This window comes from Poromitra crassiceps (genome assembly GCF_964638095.1).
Source record: "Poromitra crassiceps genome assembly, chromosome: 4".
Taxonomy (NCBI): domain Eukaryota; kingdom Metazoa; phylum Chordata; class Actinopteri; order Beryciformes; family Melamphaidae; genus Poromitra; species Poromitra crassiceps.
The window spans coordinates 76359960-76378404 of NC_139626.1; the positions used below are offsets into that span (position 1 = coordinate 76359960).

Sequence of the window (18445 nt, forward strand, 5' to 3'; positions counted from 1 at the left end):
GCCAGCTAGCAGCCAGCTAGCAGCCAGCTAGCTAGCGCGAGACTCGCCATCACTTCATTCTTCCTTCAGAGTCTCAGATGCGCGGGTCCTCTAACCACTGGGAGGTCGGCTCCAATGGCTTCACGCGATATACACGTTATCAATACACAGTTTCCAATACCGAGCCATTATTCACATGGAAGTGCCAACGTTTTTAGCTCAGACACAGCCTTCTTCGGCTGTGTCATTTTGGGTTTCGACTGCTCCACAGCGCCGCCGCCGGAAGTATCGGTTCTAGATATATTTTGTAGACATTGTTACCTCCTGTCTACATTCCAAATCTAAAATTCAAGATCACAAAGTACATTTATTTGCATTCATTTGATTCCCAATCACGACACACTGGTAAGAATGATTAATATCTAATTAAAAATGCTTTGAAATGCAAAATAATGACATTTTAAACATGCGATACAAAGATGCGATTAATCACGATTAACTATAGTTAATCGCACGATTAATCGCGATTAATACAATTAATCATTTGACAGCCCTAGTTAATTTACTATGTCAAATTAGCTACCGTAGCTCAAGTGTGTGTGTGTGTGTGTGTGTGTGTGTGTGTGTGTTTGTGACAGCTTGTGCAGATGTCTCGATCTCTCCCGATACGTCCTTTGAGCCTCAGTCTCCACACAACACTTTTCGTGAGACACCTGTCGACACCTGTCTAACATCTAACATTAAAACTGCCTTAAACCTACTGATCACAGGACAGCTAACCACGGTATCTGAACCAGCTATTCTGGACAGATAATTAATTAATTAACAATACGTATGTAATTATTATTGGGAATAGTTGTAGGAAATGCCTTCTGTAGCACATATGAGAGGCTAGTAGCCTATTTGTTACAATAGGCTAAATTTCTCCCTTACACTACTTTTCTACTTCTCTACTTTGTAATTTTGTGGGGTTTTCATTTGCCAACATGCAATTTATCATTCTCTCATCATCAACCACAATATGTAGCCTAAGTATTGTTAATATATGTATGAATAGGAAACATGCTTTCTGTGCCTTATGGCACTCAGCTATTTCAAATAATAAATATCCACATTTTGACGAGTCAAATAGCCTAAACATAATCTGGCCCCTATGAGGTCTTATTTGAACAAATCCGGCCCACAACCTAATATGAATTTGACAAGCAGAGAGAGAAGCAGCACAGCGAAATGACAGCAAAACCGCTTAATTACAACATGCATGTAAACACAATGGTTATCGAGGTAGGAAGAGAAGAATAAGAGCACAGTTAACTCCTGCAGGTGTGAATGATGCTCACTGTACGCTCATGGATTTGCAAAAGTGTAATGTGTAACTGTAATCTGATTACAGTAACTAAGTAACACTTTACTGTAATCTGATTGCAGTTACTAAGTAACGCCTTACTGCCCAACACTGGTGGGAACATAGGGCTGTGGGCATTTTCATGTACTGTAACTAAAATTGTAAACCAAAAACAACCAAAAACACACAAGATGGATTCGCCCAGGTCAACTGTTGACTTACAGGTGACTACATCAGGCAGTTGTGATGTCATCAATGATGTCGCTCGAGCAATTGTGTTCTTCTTAGGGCGCTTTCACACCTACCTCGTTTGGTCCGGACTTTCGGACTTTCCAGTTTGATCCGAACCAAAATGACAGGTGTGAAACCTCCCGGACCACGGTGCGGACCAAACGCCCGGTCCTTGGTCCGATGAAAAGAGGTGGTCTCGGTCTGGATCAAACTGCACCATTGTGTGGTTCACTTGCAGTGTGAAAGTATTTTTGGGATAGTTTGGACTTTCGGACCAAATACAGGAAAGTTTAGTTTAACGAGGCTATTTTCAGAGAAACATTGAAAAATGAGCCACTGTAGCACAGGAGGAGAGCACGTTTTTAATTGAAATATCCGACGATGTTGTAAAAAGTCAAAAGGGGAAACATTCCAACACTTAAACGTTAGGTAGGCTATTTTCAGAGAGGATGAGAGTGAGAGGACATCCTACTGTAGGCTATGAGAGGAGGGGAGCGCTGAAGATAAAGAAATGATTTGCCTTTTTTTAAATCATATTGCATCACAGAAACAAACAGACAGACACAAACTAGTCCCTTAATTAATATCAGACACAGCGCAGACAGACAGACACACCACCACCTGGCTCAACAGGCAGGGAATGATTGACAGGTGTTCCAGCAGGCTAAAGGTGGATCTTTTATGGAGATATAGGCTGCAGCTTATTGTTATTGTCTCTCCTAACGATTCCTAATTAGCCCCTTATTGGCTGTAGGCCTATCGTTGCCGACAATGAAGGCAACATTATTAAACTGACAGATTTATGAATGAAGTTTGGTGTAACATGCACTCCATGCAAGGGACAACGCTCCCCGTGCGGCTGGCATTCTTTGTTCAGCTTTGGATGGCAGCAGTAGCCTATAGAGGCTAATAGCCTGGTCATGAAATGACTTGAAATGAGTGGTGTGAGTCAACCTCCAAACCCCCCCCCCCCCGATACCAACAAACCCATCAAAACATCACATTCACAACAAGCCAACATCAGACGTGACGATCTACAAACCAATCAATGTCAAGTATAGTGAGACGCAGTTCACACAGGTTTGTTATATCCTCTTACAAAGTCAGAAGAATAAATACTCAGTAAATACCTGAGTATTAAGTAGAAATACTTTACTTCCCATGTATGTTGATACCCCCCCCCCCCCTCAGTCACACACACACACACACACAAAGACAGACACACACACGCACGCACGCACGCACGCACGCACGCACACACACACACACACACACACACACACACACACACACACAGACACACACACACACACACACACACACACACACACACACACACACACACACACACAGTCCCTGGGCATGTATGTCCAGGCATGTGCAGGCATGTCAGAGCATGTGCAGGCATGTCAGAGCATGTGCAGGCATGTCAGAGCATGTGCAGCCACACACACAGACAAACACACACACGCACGCACGCACGCACGCACACACGCACACACACACACACACACACACACACACACACACACACACACACACACACACACACACACACACACAGTCTCTGGGCATGTATGTCCAGGCATGTGCAGGCATGTCAGAGCATGTGCAGGCATGTCAGAGCATGTGCAGACATGTCCAGGCATGTCCAGGCATGTCAGAGCATGTGCAGGCATGTCCAGGCATGTGCAGGCATGGCCAAGCATGTCCAGGCATGTGCAGGCATGTCAGAGCATGTGCAGGCATGTCAGAGCATGTCCAGGCATGTGCAGGCATGTCCAAGCATGTGCAGACATGTCCAGGCATGTTCAGGCATGTGCAGGCATGTCCAGGCATGTAAAGGTATGTCCAGGCATGTGCATGTATGTCCAGGCATGTGCAGGCATGTGCAGGCATGTCCAGGCATGTGCAAGGATGAGCCGGTCATGGCTTATGCCACCTCATGCCCCCCACACACACACACACACACACACACACACACTAAGACACTGCGACACACACACACACACACACACACACACACACACACACACACACATACTAAGACACTGCAACACACACACACACACACACACACATACTAAGACACTGCAACACACACACACACACACACACACACACACACACACACACACACACACACATACTAAGACACTGCAACACACACACACACACACAACACACATACTAAGACACTGCAACACACACACACACACACACACACAGTGCTGTCAAATGTCCATGTGTGGACAATAAAGACATTCTGTTCTATTCTATTCTAAGCTGGTGCTGTGTTGTGTCTTGTTGTCTCATCAGATGCCTGTGAAGAACTCACACTGGACCCAAACACAGCAAACAGATTCCTCCTCCTGTCTGAAGACAACAGAACGGTGACGAGGGTGACAGAGAAGCAGCCATATCCTGATCACCCAGAGAGATTTAACGACACGGCTCAGCTGCTGTGTAGAGATGGTCTGACTGGTCGCTGTTACTGGGAGGTGGAGAGGAAAGGAGTGGTTGATATAGGAATGATTTACAGAGGAATCAGAAGGAGAGGAGGGGGTGATGACTGTCAGATTGGACTTAATGAAAAGTCCTGGGGTCTGTTCTGCTCTGATGATCGTTACTCTGCCTGGCACAATAATAAATCAACACGCATATCTTCCCCCTCCCCCTCTAACAGAGTAGCAGTGTATCTGGACTGGGCTGCTGGCTCTCTGTCCTTCTACATAGTTTCCTCTGACATACTGATTCACCTCCACACCTTCACCTCCACCTTCACTGAACCACTTTACCCTGGCTTTGGGTTTGGCAGAGGTGCCTCAATGTCTCTGGAGGCCAGGAGGGAGGCGGCTTCAGAACGCATGGGGTCGGTCTTGAGTCTTTTCTCATATAAATGCATAATCTACGTTTATTATTATTCTACACGCTGCATTCAATAATATATTATGATCGATTGTGTTTTCCCTTCCAAATTATTAATGCCATTAATTGAGCAGCCCTTGTGTGTGAGTATGTGTGTGTGTGTGTGTGTGTGTGTGTGTGTGTGTGTGACTCTCTCTCTGTGTGTGTGTGTGTGTGTGTGTGTGTGTCTCTCTCTCTCTCTCTGTGTGTGTGTGTGTGTGTGTGTGTGTGTGTGTGTGTGTGTGTGTGTGTGTGTGTGTCTCTGTGTGTGTGTGTGTGTGTGTGTGTGTGTTCTTAAGAGTTAAGAAGCTTCTCAAGGAGTTAAGAAGGCTCCAAAGAAGTGTTTCCCAAACGCCTTCTTAACAGCCTTCTTAACACATCGCTAAAGAAGGCTCTTAAGAAGCATCTTAACTGGTGCTGTCCACCATCTCGATGTGAGAGGTCTTCTGCGGCCCACTAGATGGCACTCTGAGCCCACCAGTGGGCCACGACCCAGTGGTTGAGAAACACTGTTGTAGAATAACCTAATCGTGGTCATGTTAAACAAGAGCTTCTTCTATTAAACATTATTGATTTCACACATGGACTGCAGTTCAAATTGCTTTATATACACAGCATACAACAAAATTGCGAGAAACACTACAGAATTTAAGCGACCTTGGGTTCTGTGAAAGGTGCTATATAAATCCACAACATTCTTATTATAAAAGGAATCCATTCTGATTAGAGGAAGATAGCCTACGGTAAAACATTTAAAACACAAGTAACCATACATACAGGGGAGATTTTCAAGTGTTCCCCAATTTTAAACACTAAAGGGTGCATGAAAGAAAGGAAAAAGGGAAAAACACAAGAGGAACAGTGGACACAAGTATCTCCTTTTGTCTGACGCGGCTGGATCTGCCAGTGTTTTGTCATTAAGAAGGTGTTAAGAATGCCCCAGACCCTTCTTAAAAAACCTTCTTAACGAAAGATCATCTTAGCGCTAAGAAGCTTTTGGGAAACGCAGCCTTCTTAACGGAAGATAATTTTAGGCTAAGAAGCAATCGGGAAACGCGTTGGCTTCGTTGGCTTCTTACGGGAGCCTTAAAGGCCCATTCCGTCAATTGTCACTGTTACTGACACCGGTGGCCGTTAGAGTAACTGCAGGCAGCGTGTGAACGAGCTGACGCGCGGGCACCATACTCGCACGCGCACAAGCAGTTGCCTGGCAAGAGCAGAGCTGTTGGTTGCTTTGTAACGTTAACTCATAAAAGTCACTTGAAAACGGCAACCTGGACAATTTATCTGTCAGATCAGCCTTGAGATGCCCAGGAAGGATTCTGGATGAATTAGGGGACGTTATTGTGGCATGTTTGGTCGTGTTTTGGCTTGCGTTGGCTGCGGGAAAGTGGATACTCATGTTAGCACAAGCCAGGAAATAGCCTGTTCCCCCTGTATGTACGGTACCGTGTAATGCCTGGAGTTGACCAAACTGAACAATCAAACAATGTTTCATAAGCATAACAGTAACGTTAGGCATATTTACGACTGTTACATTCATTATCCACACAAGACGGTAACGTTATTAGTGGAGCTCGGTGGTGATTTCTATAAATATAGCTAAATCTATTAGTTAGCCGCGTATAGCATCAAGCTAACGTTATGGTTATAATAGGCAGACTCCCCACCGCAGCTAACTGCAGTCAAACAATAATGTTCCATGACCATAAGCATAACGGTAGTAACGTTAGGGTTGCATTACTTCACACAAGACGGTAATGTTAGCAGAGTTTCTGACCAGGTGGTCAGATACTTGTACTATGGAGTGACAATAAAAATCTTGAATCTTGAAAATCCATTAGCAAGCAGCTAACGTTACTGTATCTGGTCAAAACCACATTACAGTAGCTACAAGCAGCAAGTTTCCTTCATGAACCGAAAACACAGTCCTGACTCTAGTTTCCCCCCGATGTCGGTCACATTGCTGCTGTCTGGCCAGACGGGCTTCATTAGATAAATATTTGTTTATTTATTTAGTGTGGACTTTTTCTGGAGTCTGTTGTTGTTTCCTTTTGCTAGCAGCTAGCGACGAACGTAGCGTTAGCCATTTCCTGTTAGCCGTCTTCTTCGTTTGTATTGGTTTTTACACCGGAGCCATGAGGACAAGAGGCAGGCTCGTGAACGCGCAGACGTCACATCCTCTAGCTGTGGCGGGAAATGCTCACCCCTTCGAAAATGCGGTATTTCCATGTATCTTCTGAACGGCTGGTCGGAGAGAAACGCCCCTGGTCGCGATTTTTAAGTTACGTCAAGGCGCATTCACTCATTGCCAATAAAAAACAATTTGTGCACATTTATTTCTCGCCAGAACCGACGGAATGGGCCTTTAAGAAGGGTCAAAGAAGCTTCTTAGCGCTAAGAAGCTTTTGGGAAACGCATGCCTTCGTAACGAAAGATCATCTTAGGCTAAGAAGCAATTGGGAAACGCGTTTGCTTCTTAAGGGGGCCTTAAGAAGGGTTAAAGAAGCTTCTTAGCGCTAAGAAGCTTTTGGGAAACCCAGCCAGTAGCAGGCTGCTAGCAGGGCACTGCCAAGGTGGCCTTAGGGATGTCAGGGCATCACGGCCAGAGGGAGGGGCAACGGAGGCCATGGCCTCATGGCCTCCGTGTAATCCCCACCCTGGTGTGTGTGTGTGTGTGTGTGTGTGTGTGTGTGTGTGTGTGTGTGGAAAAATGCTGCATAGTGTTCCTTTAAATGTCCATGTTTCCATTATCAAAGATAATCTGCTGGTCTGACTTTGTTTATTCCTCCAGGCTGGACGATGGTGGAGAGAGGCTGAAGAAATGTAAGTGTGTATTTTTTGTAGTTCTTCCAAATAAAATTCAGAATTTACATTCTGTTTAGATTTATTTGACTAAATGTCCTCATTTTCCAAAATTTCCCCAAGCCAATCAAACATCCATACTCCACACACCTACACACCTACACACACACACACACACACACACACACACACACACACACACACACACACACACACACATGCACATCTTCATCCTCTTCCCTCAGCCACCATCCCGGGCCCCCACCTCAACTCATCACTTCTATCCATAGAGGACAGTACCTTACAGAAACAGTTTCAGATGTTTTGGGTTGAAGGGGAAAAAGGCCTCTGTAGCGACTGGCTACAGTTGATGATGATTCCTCTGTTCTGCCGCCTAACTTATTGGCAGTAAAACAGCCTACAAGTCGACACTTTATTTTACTTTATTGGCATTTAGCAGACGCTTTTATCCAAAGCGACGTACAGAAATTATGTACAGCACAGCAATAAAAACAGATAGAAAAACAGTAGAAAACCAGCAGCAAACAAAATGTATAGACAGCAGTAATAAAAACAGATTCACAACACAATCAGATGAAACAAAATATAAAAGTGTATACAGTTCATTTCAGTTCAGTTCGTTTAAAAACAGTGAATAGGTGGTGCATGAAGAGTTCGGTCAGGGGGGAATCAGTTAGGATCTAAAAAGATGTGTTTTTAGTTTTTTGCGAAAAGAGGGTAATGTTTCTGTGGTTCTGATTGCGGGGGGGAGTTCGTTCCACCATTTTGACGCAAGGTGTGGGAACAGTCGTAAAGTGAAGCGATATGGTCCATGAAGCGGCGGAGGGGCGAGACAGCCTGCACTGGTGGAGGGGCACGGAGGACTTTTACACATAAAAAGCAATGAACTGAGGGGAAAGTTCTGCAACTCTTAAAAGCTTTACATACTACCACGTTAAACCCCTCGCTGAATACGCCGAGGGGTGCGCCGCAGCTGAGCCTCCCGGCACAGCCTGCATGCAGCTCCTCAAAAATGTGACTCGATGCAAATGACGTAAACAGCACGAGTATAATATAACTAGGGATCTCGCACCCTCGATTCCTCAAATCCTGAAGCTCGCCAAGCTGGCCCTGCAGCTCGCATTCGCAGATCGGCCGCTGCGCAGCCTTGCCCGCAGCTCGGCTGCTGCGTGGCCAATGAGACCAGCATCACTGATGATGTCAGATTTATGACATCACGGATGATGTCACAATGGGAAACAGAGAAACAAACAGACAGACAGACAGACAGAAAGAGCCCCAGCTCCCATTTATATACTGATGATGATGATGATGATGTAGATGGGGAGTTAACAGGAGCCCTCGTTAAGCTGATGTTCGAGTATACAGGAGTAGCTGCTGCTGGCAAGGCTCCAAGTCAAGGCGGATGCAGAAGTATATTTAAGCCTTTAGTGCCGATGTAACTGGCAATAAAACAGCAATAGAGAGGTCTTGTGTCCGTTAATTTTAGGGCTGTCAGCGTTAACGCGTTAATCGTGCGTTAATGCGTGCCGACCATAACGAGTTTTTTTTTATCGCGTTAATCGCATGCCACTATTTTGTCCCTTCGTCGCACCCGTACTTGTAGTCAAGTCGTTCAGTTTCCTGTCTCCTGCTTGCGCAGGAGGCATGGAAGAGAACGACAGCAATACGCTTTTAACTCATTCATCGCCAAAGACGTCTTTAACGTGTTATCAGGAATAGCCCTGTTTGTTTGTGTTTGACGTGTTTTTGTTTTTATTAGTGCAGCGCGTAGTTCAAAGACTTCCCCAGCCTGTGACATGGTATCAGGTCCCTGGCCTCAAAGTCAAGCCGACAACACGTGAACAAACACATACCGCAGCTGTTGTTTTGAAATTGAGCAGGAGGAAAGAACAGAAAACGGAGAAACGCTTCCTTGTGCAGAGAGGAGAAACGCCATTGAAACGCCCCTCGGCGTGCTGCACGAGCTGGTCGCCTTGCTGCAGGGCAGCGGACATGGATCAGTTGTTCGCGGTAGTCAAACCCGTGACCAACATGATCGATCCTGGTCCCTGGACCCCGTTTCTGTGTGCCAGCCCGAAAGAGACGAGACGGAGTCACAACTTTGTGAGGAGGAGAACAGCAGCCTCGCCACAGAAATTGCTTTCACACAGAGCCAAGCAGCACGGCCACTTTCCATGTGAGGGCGAGGAAGACTGGACTCCAATGCGACAGGACCCGGATGATCTCGCGGTAAGGAGTGTGTGTGTGTGTGTGTGTGTGTGTGTGTGTGTGTGTGTGTGTGTGTGTGTGTGAGAGAGACTACACTGATCTCTGCATTCTATGATCGTATAGTTTACTGAGACACTAGTACACTACACTGTCTCTGTACTAAATGTGATTATATAGTTTACTGAGGATATGTTGCTTTTATTTCAGATGAGGAGCCGATTGTGAGCCCACATCTCAGAATGAGGTCAGGACGGTCAGGACGGTCATTTAGGTCTGCTAAATGACGAAATGTAATGTAATGTAAAGAGACACACATTGGCCCCGCGCACACACACACACATTCACACTCACTCACACTAAGTAAACTGTATTGTTGAATGTAAAAAAAGCACTTCATGTATATATATATATATATATATATATATATATATATATATATATTTTTTTTTGTCATTTGTGTCATAACGAATAATATTTACATGTCTGATGTCAATACAGTTCAAAATAAAAGAATTGAGAGCGAGTTCTGCCTGAGATAGTGTCCTTTACAAAAATGCAATTTTCTGCAATTTCTCTTCTCAGAGAGACCTTTTTGGTGAAAACAGGGTGTATATAAATGGCTATAAGTAGAGTACAGAACATGCTAAAAGCTCACTTTTTTTTTCTGGTGAACCCAGAGACGTACATCTTCATTTTGAGGTATTGCAAATCACTTTGGTGCTAATAGATAATTTACTGTGGGTCTTGAAAGATGACCAACAATTATGATATTATTGGCCTGTGCTAAATATTGACAGTCCTAAACTGGCCATGAATGAGTTAAATGGCTCGTTTTACTTTAAAAAAACTGCCCAAATGGCACAGTGGACAAGTCAAGAGCCGTAGTTTGCACCTTGTGTAAAACGGAATTAAAATATCACCGAAGTACATCGAGTTTGAGGCGAGCGATCACCTAAAAGTAGCTAGCGGCCAGCTAGCAGCCAGCTAGCTAGCGCGAGACTCATCACTCATTCTTCCTTCAGAGTCTCAGATGCGCGGGTCCTCTAACCACTGGGAGGTCGGCTCCAATGGCTTCACGCGATATACACGTTATCAATACACAGTTTCCAATACCGAGCCATTATTCACATGGAAGTGCCAACGTTTTTAGCTCAGACACAGCCTTCTTCGGCTGTGTCATTTTGGGTTTTGACTGCTCCACAGCGCCGCCGCCGGAAGTATCGTTTCTAGATATATTTTGTAGACATTGTTACCTCCTGTCTACATTCCAAATCTAAAATTCAAGATCACAAAGTACATTTATTTGCATTCATTTGATTCCCAATCACGACACACTGGTAAGAATGATTAATATCTAATTAAAAATGCTTTGAAATGCAAAATAATTACATTTTAAACATGCGATACAAAGATGCGATTAATCACGATTAACTATAGTTAATCGCACGATTAATCGCGATTAATACAATTAATCATTTGACAGCCCTAGTTAATTTACTATGTCAAATTAGCTACCATAGTTCAAGTGTGTGTGTGTGTGTGTGTGTTTGTGACAGCTTGTGCAGATGTCTCGATCTCTCCCTATATGTCCTTTGAGCCTCAGTCTCCACACAACACTTTTCGTGAGACACCTGTCGACACCTCCCCACAACATTAAAACTGCCTTAAACCTACTGATCACAGGACAGCTAACCACGGTATCTGAACCAGCTATTCTGGACAGATAATTAATTAATTAACAATACGTATGTAATTATTATTGGGAATAGTTGTAGGAAATGCCTTCTGTAGCACATATGAGAGTCTAGTAGCCTATTTGTTACAATCGGCTAAACTTCTCCCTTACACTACTTTTCTACTTCTCTACTTTGTAATTTTGTGGGGTTTTCATGTGCCAACATGCAATTTATCATTCTCTCATCATCAACCACAATATGTATTGTATTGTATGTATTGTTAATATATGTATAAATAGGAAACATGCTTTCTGTGCCACTTATGGCACTCAGCTATTTCAAATAATAAATATCCACATTTTGACGAGTCAAATAGCCTAAACATAATCTGGCCCCCATGAGGTCTTATTTGAACAAATCCGGCCCACAACCTAATATGAATTTGACAAGCAGAGAGAGAAGCAGCACAACGAAATGACAGCAAAACCGCTTAATTACAACATGCATGTAAACACAATGGTTATCGAGGTAGGAAGAGAAGAATAAGAGCACAGTTAACTCCTGCAGGTGTGAATGATGCTCATGGATTTGCAAAAGTGTAATGTCTAACTGTAATCTGATTAGAGTAACTAAGTAACACGTTACTGTAATCTGATTGCAGTTACTAAGTAATGCCTTACTGCCCAACACTGGTGGGAACATAGGGCTGTGGGCATCTTCATGTACTGTAACTAAAATTGTAAACCAAAAACAACAAAAAACACACAAGATGGATTCGCCCAGGTCAACTGCTGACTTACAGGTGACTACATCAGGCAGTTGTGATGTCATCAATGATGTCACTCGAGCAATTGTGTTCTTCTTAGGGCGCTTTCACACCTACCTTGTTTGGTCCGGACTTTCGGACTTTCCAGTTTGATCCGAAACCAAAATGACAGGTGTGAAACCTCCCACGGACCACGGTGCGGACCAAACGCCCGGTCCTTGGTCCGATGAAAAGAGGTGGTCTCGGTCTGGATCAAACTGCACCATCGTGTGGTTCGCTTGCAGTGTGAAAGCATTTTTGGGATAGTTTGGACTTTCGGACCAAATACAGGAAAGTTTAGTTTAACAAGGCTATTTTCAGAGAAACAATGAAAAATGAGCCACTGTAGCACATGGTGGGAGGGTTACACCCTGCCTTTTCGAAACCCCGCCACTGCGAAGATCGACCTCCATTCTTCATAATGGAGGGGTTTTCCCATTTTTTTAAAGGCACCGCTATTCCGAATGGGGACATCCCCTCCATTTCGAAACCCCCCCACTCCGAAATTGATTTTCAAGTCTATATTTCTCCGAGTTTCCTGCATCAAACACTGCAACTCATTGTTTTTTATTGAAAATATGCATAGGCGGCGCTAGACCATCGGGAATGGGGAAGCTAAATTTCCATCCTTCCATCTTGCTAATATGACTCAATGGACCTTATTCAACTGTGAGCATTTGACTCAAAGTTACAATTAATTTTTTTCAAACACTTGTCACGGTATGAATGTGGGCGTGTGTAACAGCTCACCTTTAGATGTGTAGAAAACATCATTTATGATTAGATCCTGTCGGCGTAAAAATAATCAGTTGAATATGCTGCTGTGGAACAGATCCTTGCGCTCTCGGATTACGCATTTGACAAATTTAACAAACTGTATGGCAAGACAACATAAATGAACAATGTTTAGTGATTGTAGAGAGATATCTCTAGTGCACCTGCAGAAAACTGCGAGCCAGGAATGCGCAAGACCACACCTGGTAGGCTATTTAGACCAGCAGAGTGGAAAGTCTGTGTGCCAAAAAATTAAAATAAAAACACTGCTCCGGGCCCGATACACGCTTAACTAGAATGTGCGTTGTCAAGGTCTAGCCTATTTCTTTGCGGAGTGGGGGAGAAAGCAAGCGGGACAGCTGTGCCCAGTCCCTGAGCAGCGGCTCGCGCGATTCTGAACAACACGGAGTGCAAACATGTCTGTGATCCACAGCTGATTTTAGGATGTATCCAACGTTCACATTCCTGTATCTATCTGAATGCAGCAGGCTCGTGTTTACTGCTATAGCGAAATTATATGAAGACAGTGACATATAATAAAAAAACAATGAGTTGAAACGTTTATTTCAAGCTGCAGGAATGCAGGAAACTCGTGTGTGGGGGGGTTTCGGAATGGGGGGGTTTCTGAGTGGGGGTGTGTCGGAACGGTGGTGTTTCGGAATGGAAGGCGGTCCCCGGTGGGAGGAGGAGAGCACGTTTTTAATTGAAATATCCGACGATGTTGTAAAAAGTCAAAAGGGGAAACATTCCAACACTTAAACGTTAGGTAGGCTATTTTCAGAGAGGATGAGAGTGAGAGAGGACATCCTACTGTAGGCTATGAGAGGAAGGAAGAGCTGAAGATAAAGAAATTACTTGCCTTTTGTTATCATATTGCATCACTGTAAGAAGCAAACACAGAGACAAACTAGTCCCTTAATTAATATCAGACACAGCGCAGGCAGACAGACACACCACCACCTCGCTCAACAGGCAGGGAATGATTGACAGGTGTTCCAGCAGGCTAAAGGTGGATCTTTTATGGAGATATAAGCTGCAGCTTATTTTTGTTGTCTCTCCTAACGATTCCTAATTAGCCCCTTATTGGCTGTAGGCCTATCGTTGCCGACAATGAAGGCAACATTATTAAACTGACAGATTTATGAATGAAGTTTGGTGTAACATGCACTCCATGCAAGGGACAACGCTCCCCGTGCGGCTGGCATTCTTTGTTCAGCTTTGGATGGCAGCAGTAGCCTATAGAGGCTAATAGCCTGGTCATGAAATGACTTGAAATGAGTGGTGTGAGTCAACCTCCAAAACACTGTTTCAAATGACAAAGGAAATACCCCCCCCCCCCAAATACCAGCAAATCCATCAAAACATCACATTCACAACAAGCCAACATCAGACGTCACGATCTACAAACCAATCAATGTCAAGTATAGTGAGACACAGTTCACACAGGTTTATCCTCTTACAAAGTCAGAAGAATAAATACTCAGTAAATACCTGAGTATTAAGTAGAAATACTTTACTTCCCATGTATGTTGATACCCCCCCCCCTCACACTCTCAGTCACACACACACACAAACACACACACACACACACACACGCACACGCACACGCACACACACACACACACACACACACACACACACACACACACACACACACAGTCTCTGGGCATGTATGTCCAGGCATGTCAGAGCATGTGCAGGCATGTCCAGGCATGTGCAGGCATGTCCAGGCATGTGCAGGCATGTCAGAGCATGTGCAGGCATGTCCAGGCATGTGCAGGCATGTCCAAGCATGTGCAGACATGTCCAGGCATGTCCAGGCATGTCCAGGCATGTGCAGGTATGTCCAGGCATGTGCAGGCATGTCCAGGCATGTCAGAGCATGTGCAGACATGTCCAGGCATGTGCAGGCATGTCCAGGCATGTGCAGACATGTCCAGGCATGTCCAGGCATGTTAGAGCATGTGCAGGCATGTCAGAGCATGTGCAGGCATGTGCAGGCATGTCCAGGCATGTGCAGGCATGTCCAGGCATGTGCAGGTATGTCCAGGCATGTGCAGGCATGTCCAGGCATGTCCAGGCATGTGCAGGCATGTCCAGGCATGTCCGGGCATGTGCAAGGATGAGCCGGTCATGGCTTATGCCACCTCATGCCCCACACACACACATACTAAGACACTGCCACACACACACACACACACACACACGCACGCACGCACGCACGCACGCACACAGACACACACACACATACTAAGACACTGCAACACACACACACTAAGACACTGCACCACACATACTAAGACACTGCAACACACACACACACACACACACACACACACACACACACAGACACTGCAACACACACACACACACACACACACACAGTGCTGTCAAATGTCCATGTGTGGACAATAAAGACATCCTGTTCTATTCTATTCTAAGCTGCTGTGGTGTGTCTTGTTGTCTCATCAGATGCCTGTGAACTCACACTGGACCCAAACACAGCACACAGAGAGCTCCTCCTGTCTGAAGACAACAGAAAGGTGACGAGGGTGGAAGAGCAGCAGTCATATCCTGATCACCCAGAGAGATTTGAGGGCCTGGCTCAGCTGCTGTGTAGAGATGGTCTGACTGGTCGCTGTTACTGGGAGGTGGAGAGGAAAGGAAAGGTTGATATAGGAGTGACTTACAGAGGAATCAGAAGGAAAGGACAGGGTGCTGACTGTGAGATTGGAAAGAATGAAAAGTCCTGGTGTCTGTTCTGCTATGATGAGCAATACTCTGCCTGGCACAATAACAAATCAACACGCATATCTTCCCCCTACCCCTCTAACAGAGTAGGAGTGTATCTGGACTGGCCTGCTGGCTCTCTGTCCTTCTACATAGTTAAATCTGACATACGGATTCCCCTCCACACCTTCACCTCCACCTTCACTGAACCACTTTACCCTGCGTTTGTGTTTAGCAAAGGTGCCTCAGTGTCTCTGTGTCAGATAGAGGAGTGAGAGAGAAACACTCACACTGTGACCAAACACAGCTGCTGAGATGATGCTTCACTCTGTACAGGATCACACACACACACACACACACACACACACACAAACACACACACACACACACACACACACACTCATTGTCAATACAATGTTTGTGCCTTCAAATAACACATTGCTTTAATATCGGTAGATAATTATTAAATATATTGCCAAATCCTCCTGTTGTAGTCTCTCTCTCTCTCTCTCTCTCCCTTTCTCTCACTCTCTCTGTCTCTCTCCCTTTCTCTCTCTGCTTCTCTCTGTGTCTGTCTCTCTGTGTCTCTCTCTCTCCCTTTCTCTCTCTGCTTCTCTCTCTGTGTCTCTCTCTCTCTGTCTCTGTCTCTCTCTCTCTCTCTCTCTCTCTCTCTCTCTCTCATGACCATAGTGAATTAGTGTTGCCAAAGCACTTAGTACATGGTAATACAGACGGAGGGGAAAATACAGTTTGTAACAAACAAAACACAAAACATGATGTTACTGTAACATTATATAGTTCAAACAACAACAACCATGTCAACAATGAAATATACCTTGATTGTGTTTGAAATGGAGGGAAGGACGTTTCTCCTCTCTCCCTTTCTCTGTTTCTCTCTGTCTCTGTCTCCCTTTCTCTCCATCTCTCTCTCCCTTTCTCTCCATCTCTCTCTCCCTTTCTCTGTCTCTCTCTCCCTTTCTCTGTTTCTCACTGTCTATCTCTCCCTTTCTCTGTCTCTCTCTCCCTTTCTCTCTGTCTCTCTCTCCCTTTCTCTGTTTCTCTCTGTCTCTCTCTCCCTTTCTCTGTCTCTCTCTCCCTTTCTCTCTGTCTCTCGCTCCCTTTCTCTGTTTCTCTCTGAATCTCTCTCTCCCTTTCTCTGTCTCTCTCTCCCTTTCTCTCTGTCTCTCTCTCCCTTTCTCTGTCTCTCTCTCCCTTTCTCTGTTTCTCTCTGAATCTCTCTCTCCCTTTCTCTGTCTCTCTCTCCCTTTCTCTGTCTCTCTCTCCCTTTCTCTGTCTCTCTCTCCCTTTCTTTCCGTCTCTCTCTCCCTTTCTCTGTTTCTCTCTATCTCTCTCTCCCTTTCTCTGTCTCTCTCTCCCTTTCTCTCCGTCTCTCTCCCTTTCTCTGTTTCTCTCTGTCTCTCTCTCCCTTTCTCTGTCTCTCTCCCTTTCTCTCCGTCTCTCTCTCCCTTTCTCTGTTTCTCTCTGTCTCTCTCTCCCTTTCTCTGTCTCTCTCTCCCTTTCTCTCCGTATCTCTCTCTCTTTCTCTCTGTTTCTCTCTCTGTATGTCTCTCTCTGTCTCTTTCTCTCTCTGTTTCTCTCTGTCTCTCCGTCTCTCTCTCTCCCTTTCTCTGTTTCTCTCTGTCTCTCTCTTACGGCAGTCTGGACAGCCATTCACGAAACAAACTACAACGCATAATCAAAAAAGCTCCAAAAATCATAGGCACCCCACTCCCATCACTAGACTCACTCTACCATAAACGCACAATCACAAGAGCACAAAAGATAATTTCTGACTCATCTCACCCAGCTGTTCCAACTGTTGCCCTCTGGCCGGCGCTATAGATCCATTTCCACCAAAACAACTCTGTTCAAAAACAGCTTTTTCCCCACTCCCATCAGGTCACTGAACTCCACTCACTCCTGAAGCAATACCCCATCCATAATTTCTGTTCATGTTGAATGTCCTGTATTTGTGTTTATATGCTACCTGTACTGTCTGTGTATTGTTTTCATATCTGTACTGTCCATGTTTTTTTCTGCTGACACAGTAGCTAATGTGCTATAATATAATATGCTGTACCGAAAGCAAATTCTGATGACTTTGTTGTGCAGTCCTTAATAAATGAATCTGAATCTCTTTATCTCCGTTTCTCTCTCTGGATGTGTCTCTTTCTCTCTCTGTTTCTCTGTCTCTTTCTCTCTCCGTTTCTCTCTCTCTCTCTCTGTCCGTCTCTGTCAAATCAATTCAAATGGCTTTATTGGCATGACATAACACTGTACTTATTGCCAAAGCAAACGTTTAGACATTGAAAACTTAAACATTAATTTAATTGAACATTAATTAATTAATTAAAGCAATAAACTATCTGTCAGATATAGCAGAAATAAACTATGGGACAGGTCACATGGTCTGTTGTCATATACTGTATGCTGTAACAGCAACGTGTGTCAGGAGTCTCTCTCTCTCTCTCTCTCTCTCTGTGCTGTCCATCATGTCTTTTTTATGTGAGTACTAATAAGCAACTTGGTAAATATGTGTTTGCATCACATGATCTGTGGTTCTCCTCATAATGGATTTGGATTGGGCTCCATCCCAACAACAGACATGTGACTTAGAACATTAAATGTATCAGATTTGACGAGACAGAATCAGGTTATTATGTAAATAATCTAAAATGTGTCGTATGTATATCATGTATGTTAATGTTGTCAAGTGAAAAGCATCTACTATGATATATTATACTGTGATGATGCTATGTAACACCCTTTGAGACATTGTGATAAGGGGCTATAAACATACATTAACTGAACTAACATAACTATTGTTTTTCATATGCCAGTTAGTTATTGATGATTATTGATAGCTTATTGATCAGTTATTCAGAGCTCAACAGGTTACATGAGATGAGTCCCAACTGTGTGTGTGTGATATTTTAACTTGTAATTGTTAATTAAACATTT

The 18445-nt window shown here is 44.4% G+C and overlaps 1 protein-coding gene across 1 annotated transcript in view; it reads left to right on the forward strand.

The window, feature by feature from the left end:
• The window catches only part of LOC310775946 (uncharacterized protein), a gene marked incomplete at both ends in the record, with an annotated part of 94887 nt that overhangs the window by 71333 nt on the left and 5109 nt on the right, over positions 1 to 18445 (forward strand). The window contains one exon of the mRNA XM_083636069.1: positions 3892 to 4427. Coding sequence (XP_083492195.1) covers positions 3892 to 4427 — 536 coding nt within the window. The remainder of the gene's footprint in view (positions 1 to 3891; positions 4428 to 18445) is intronic.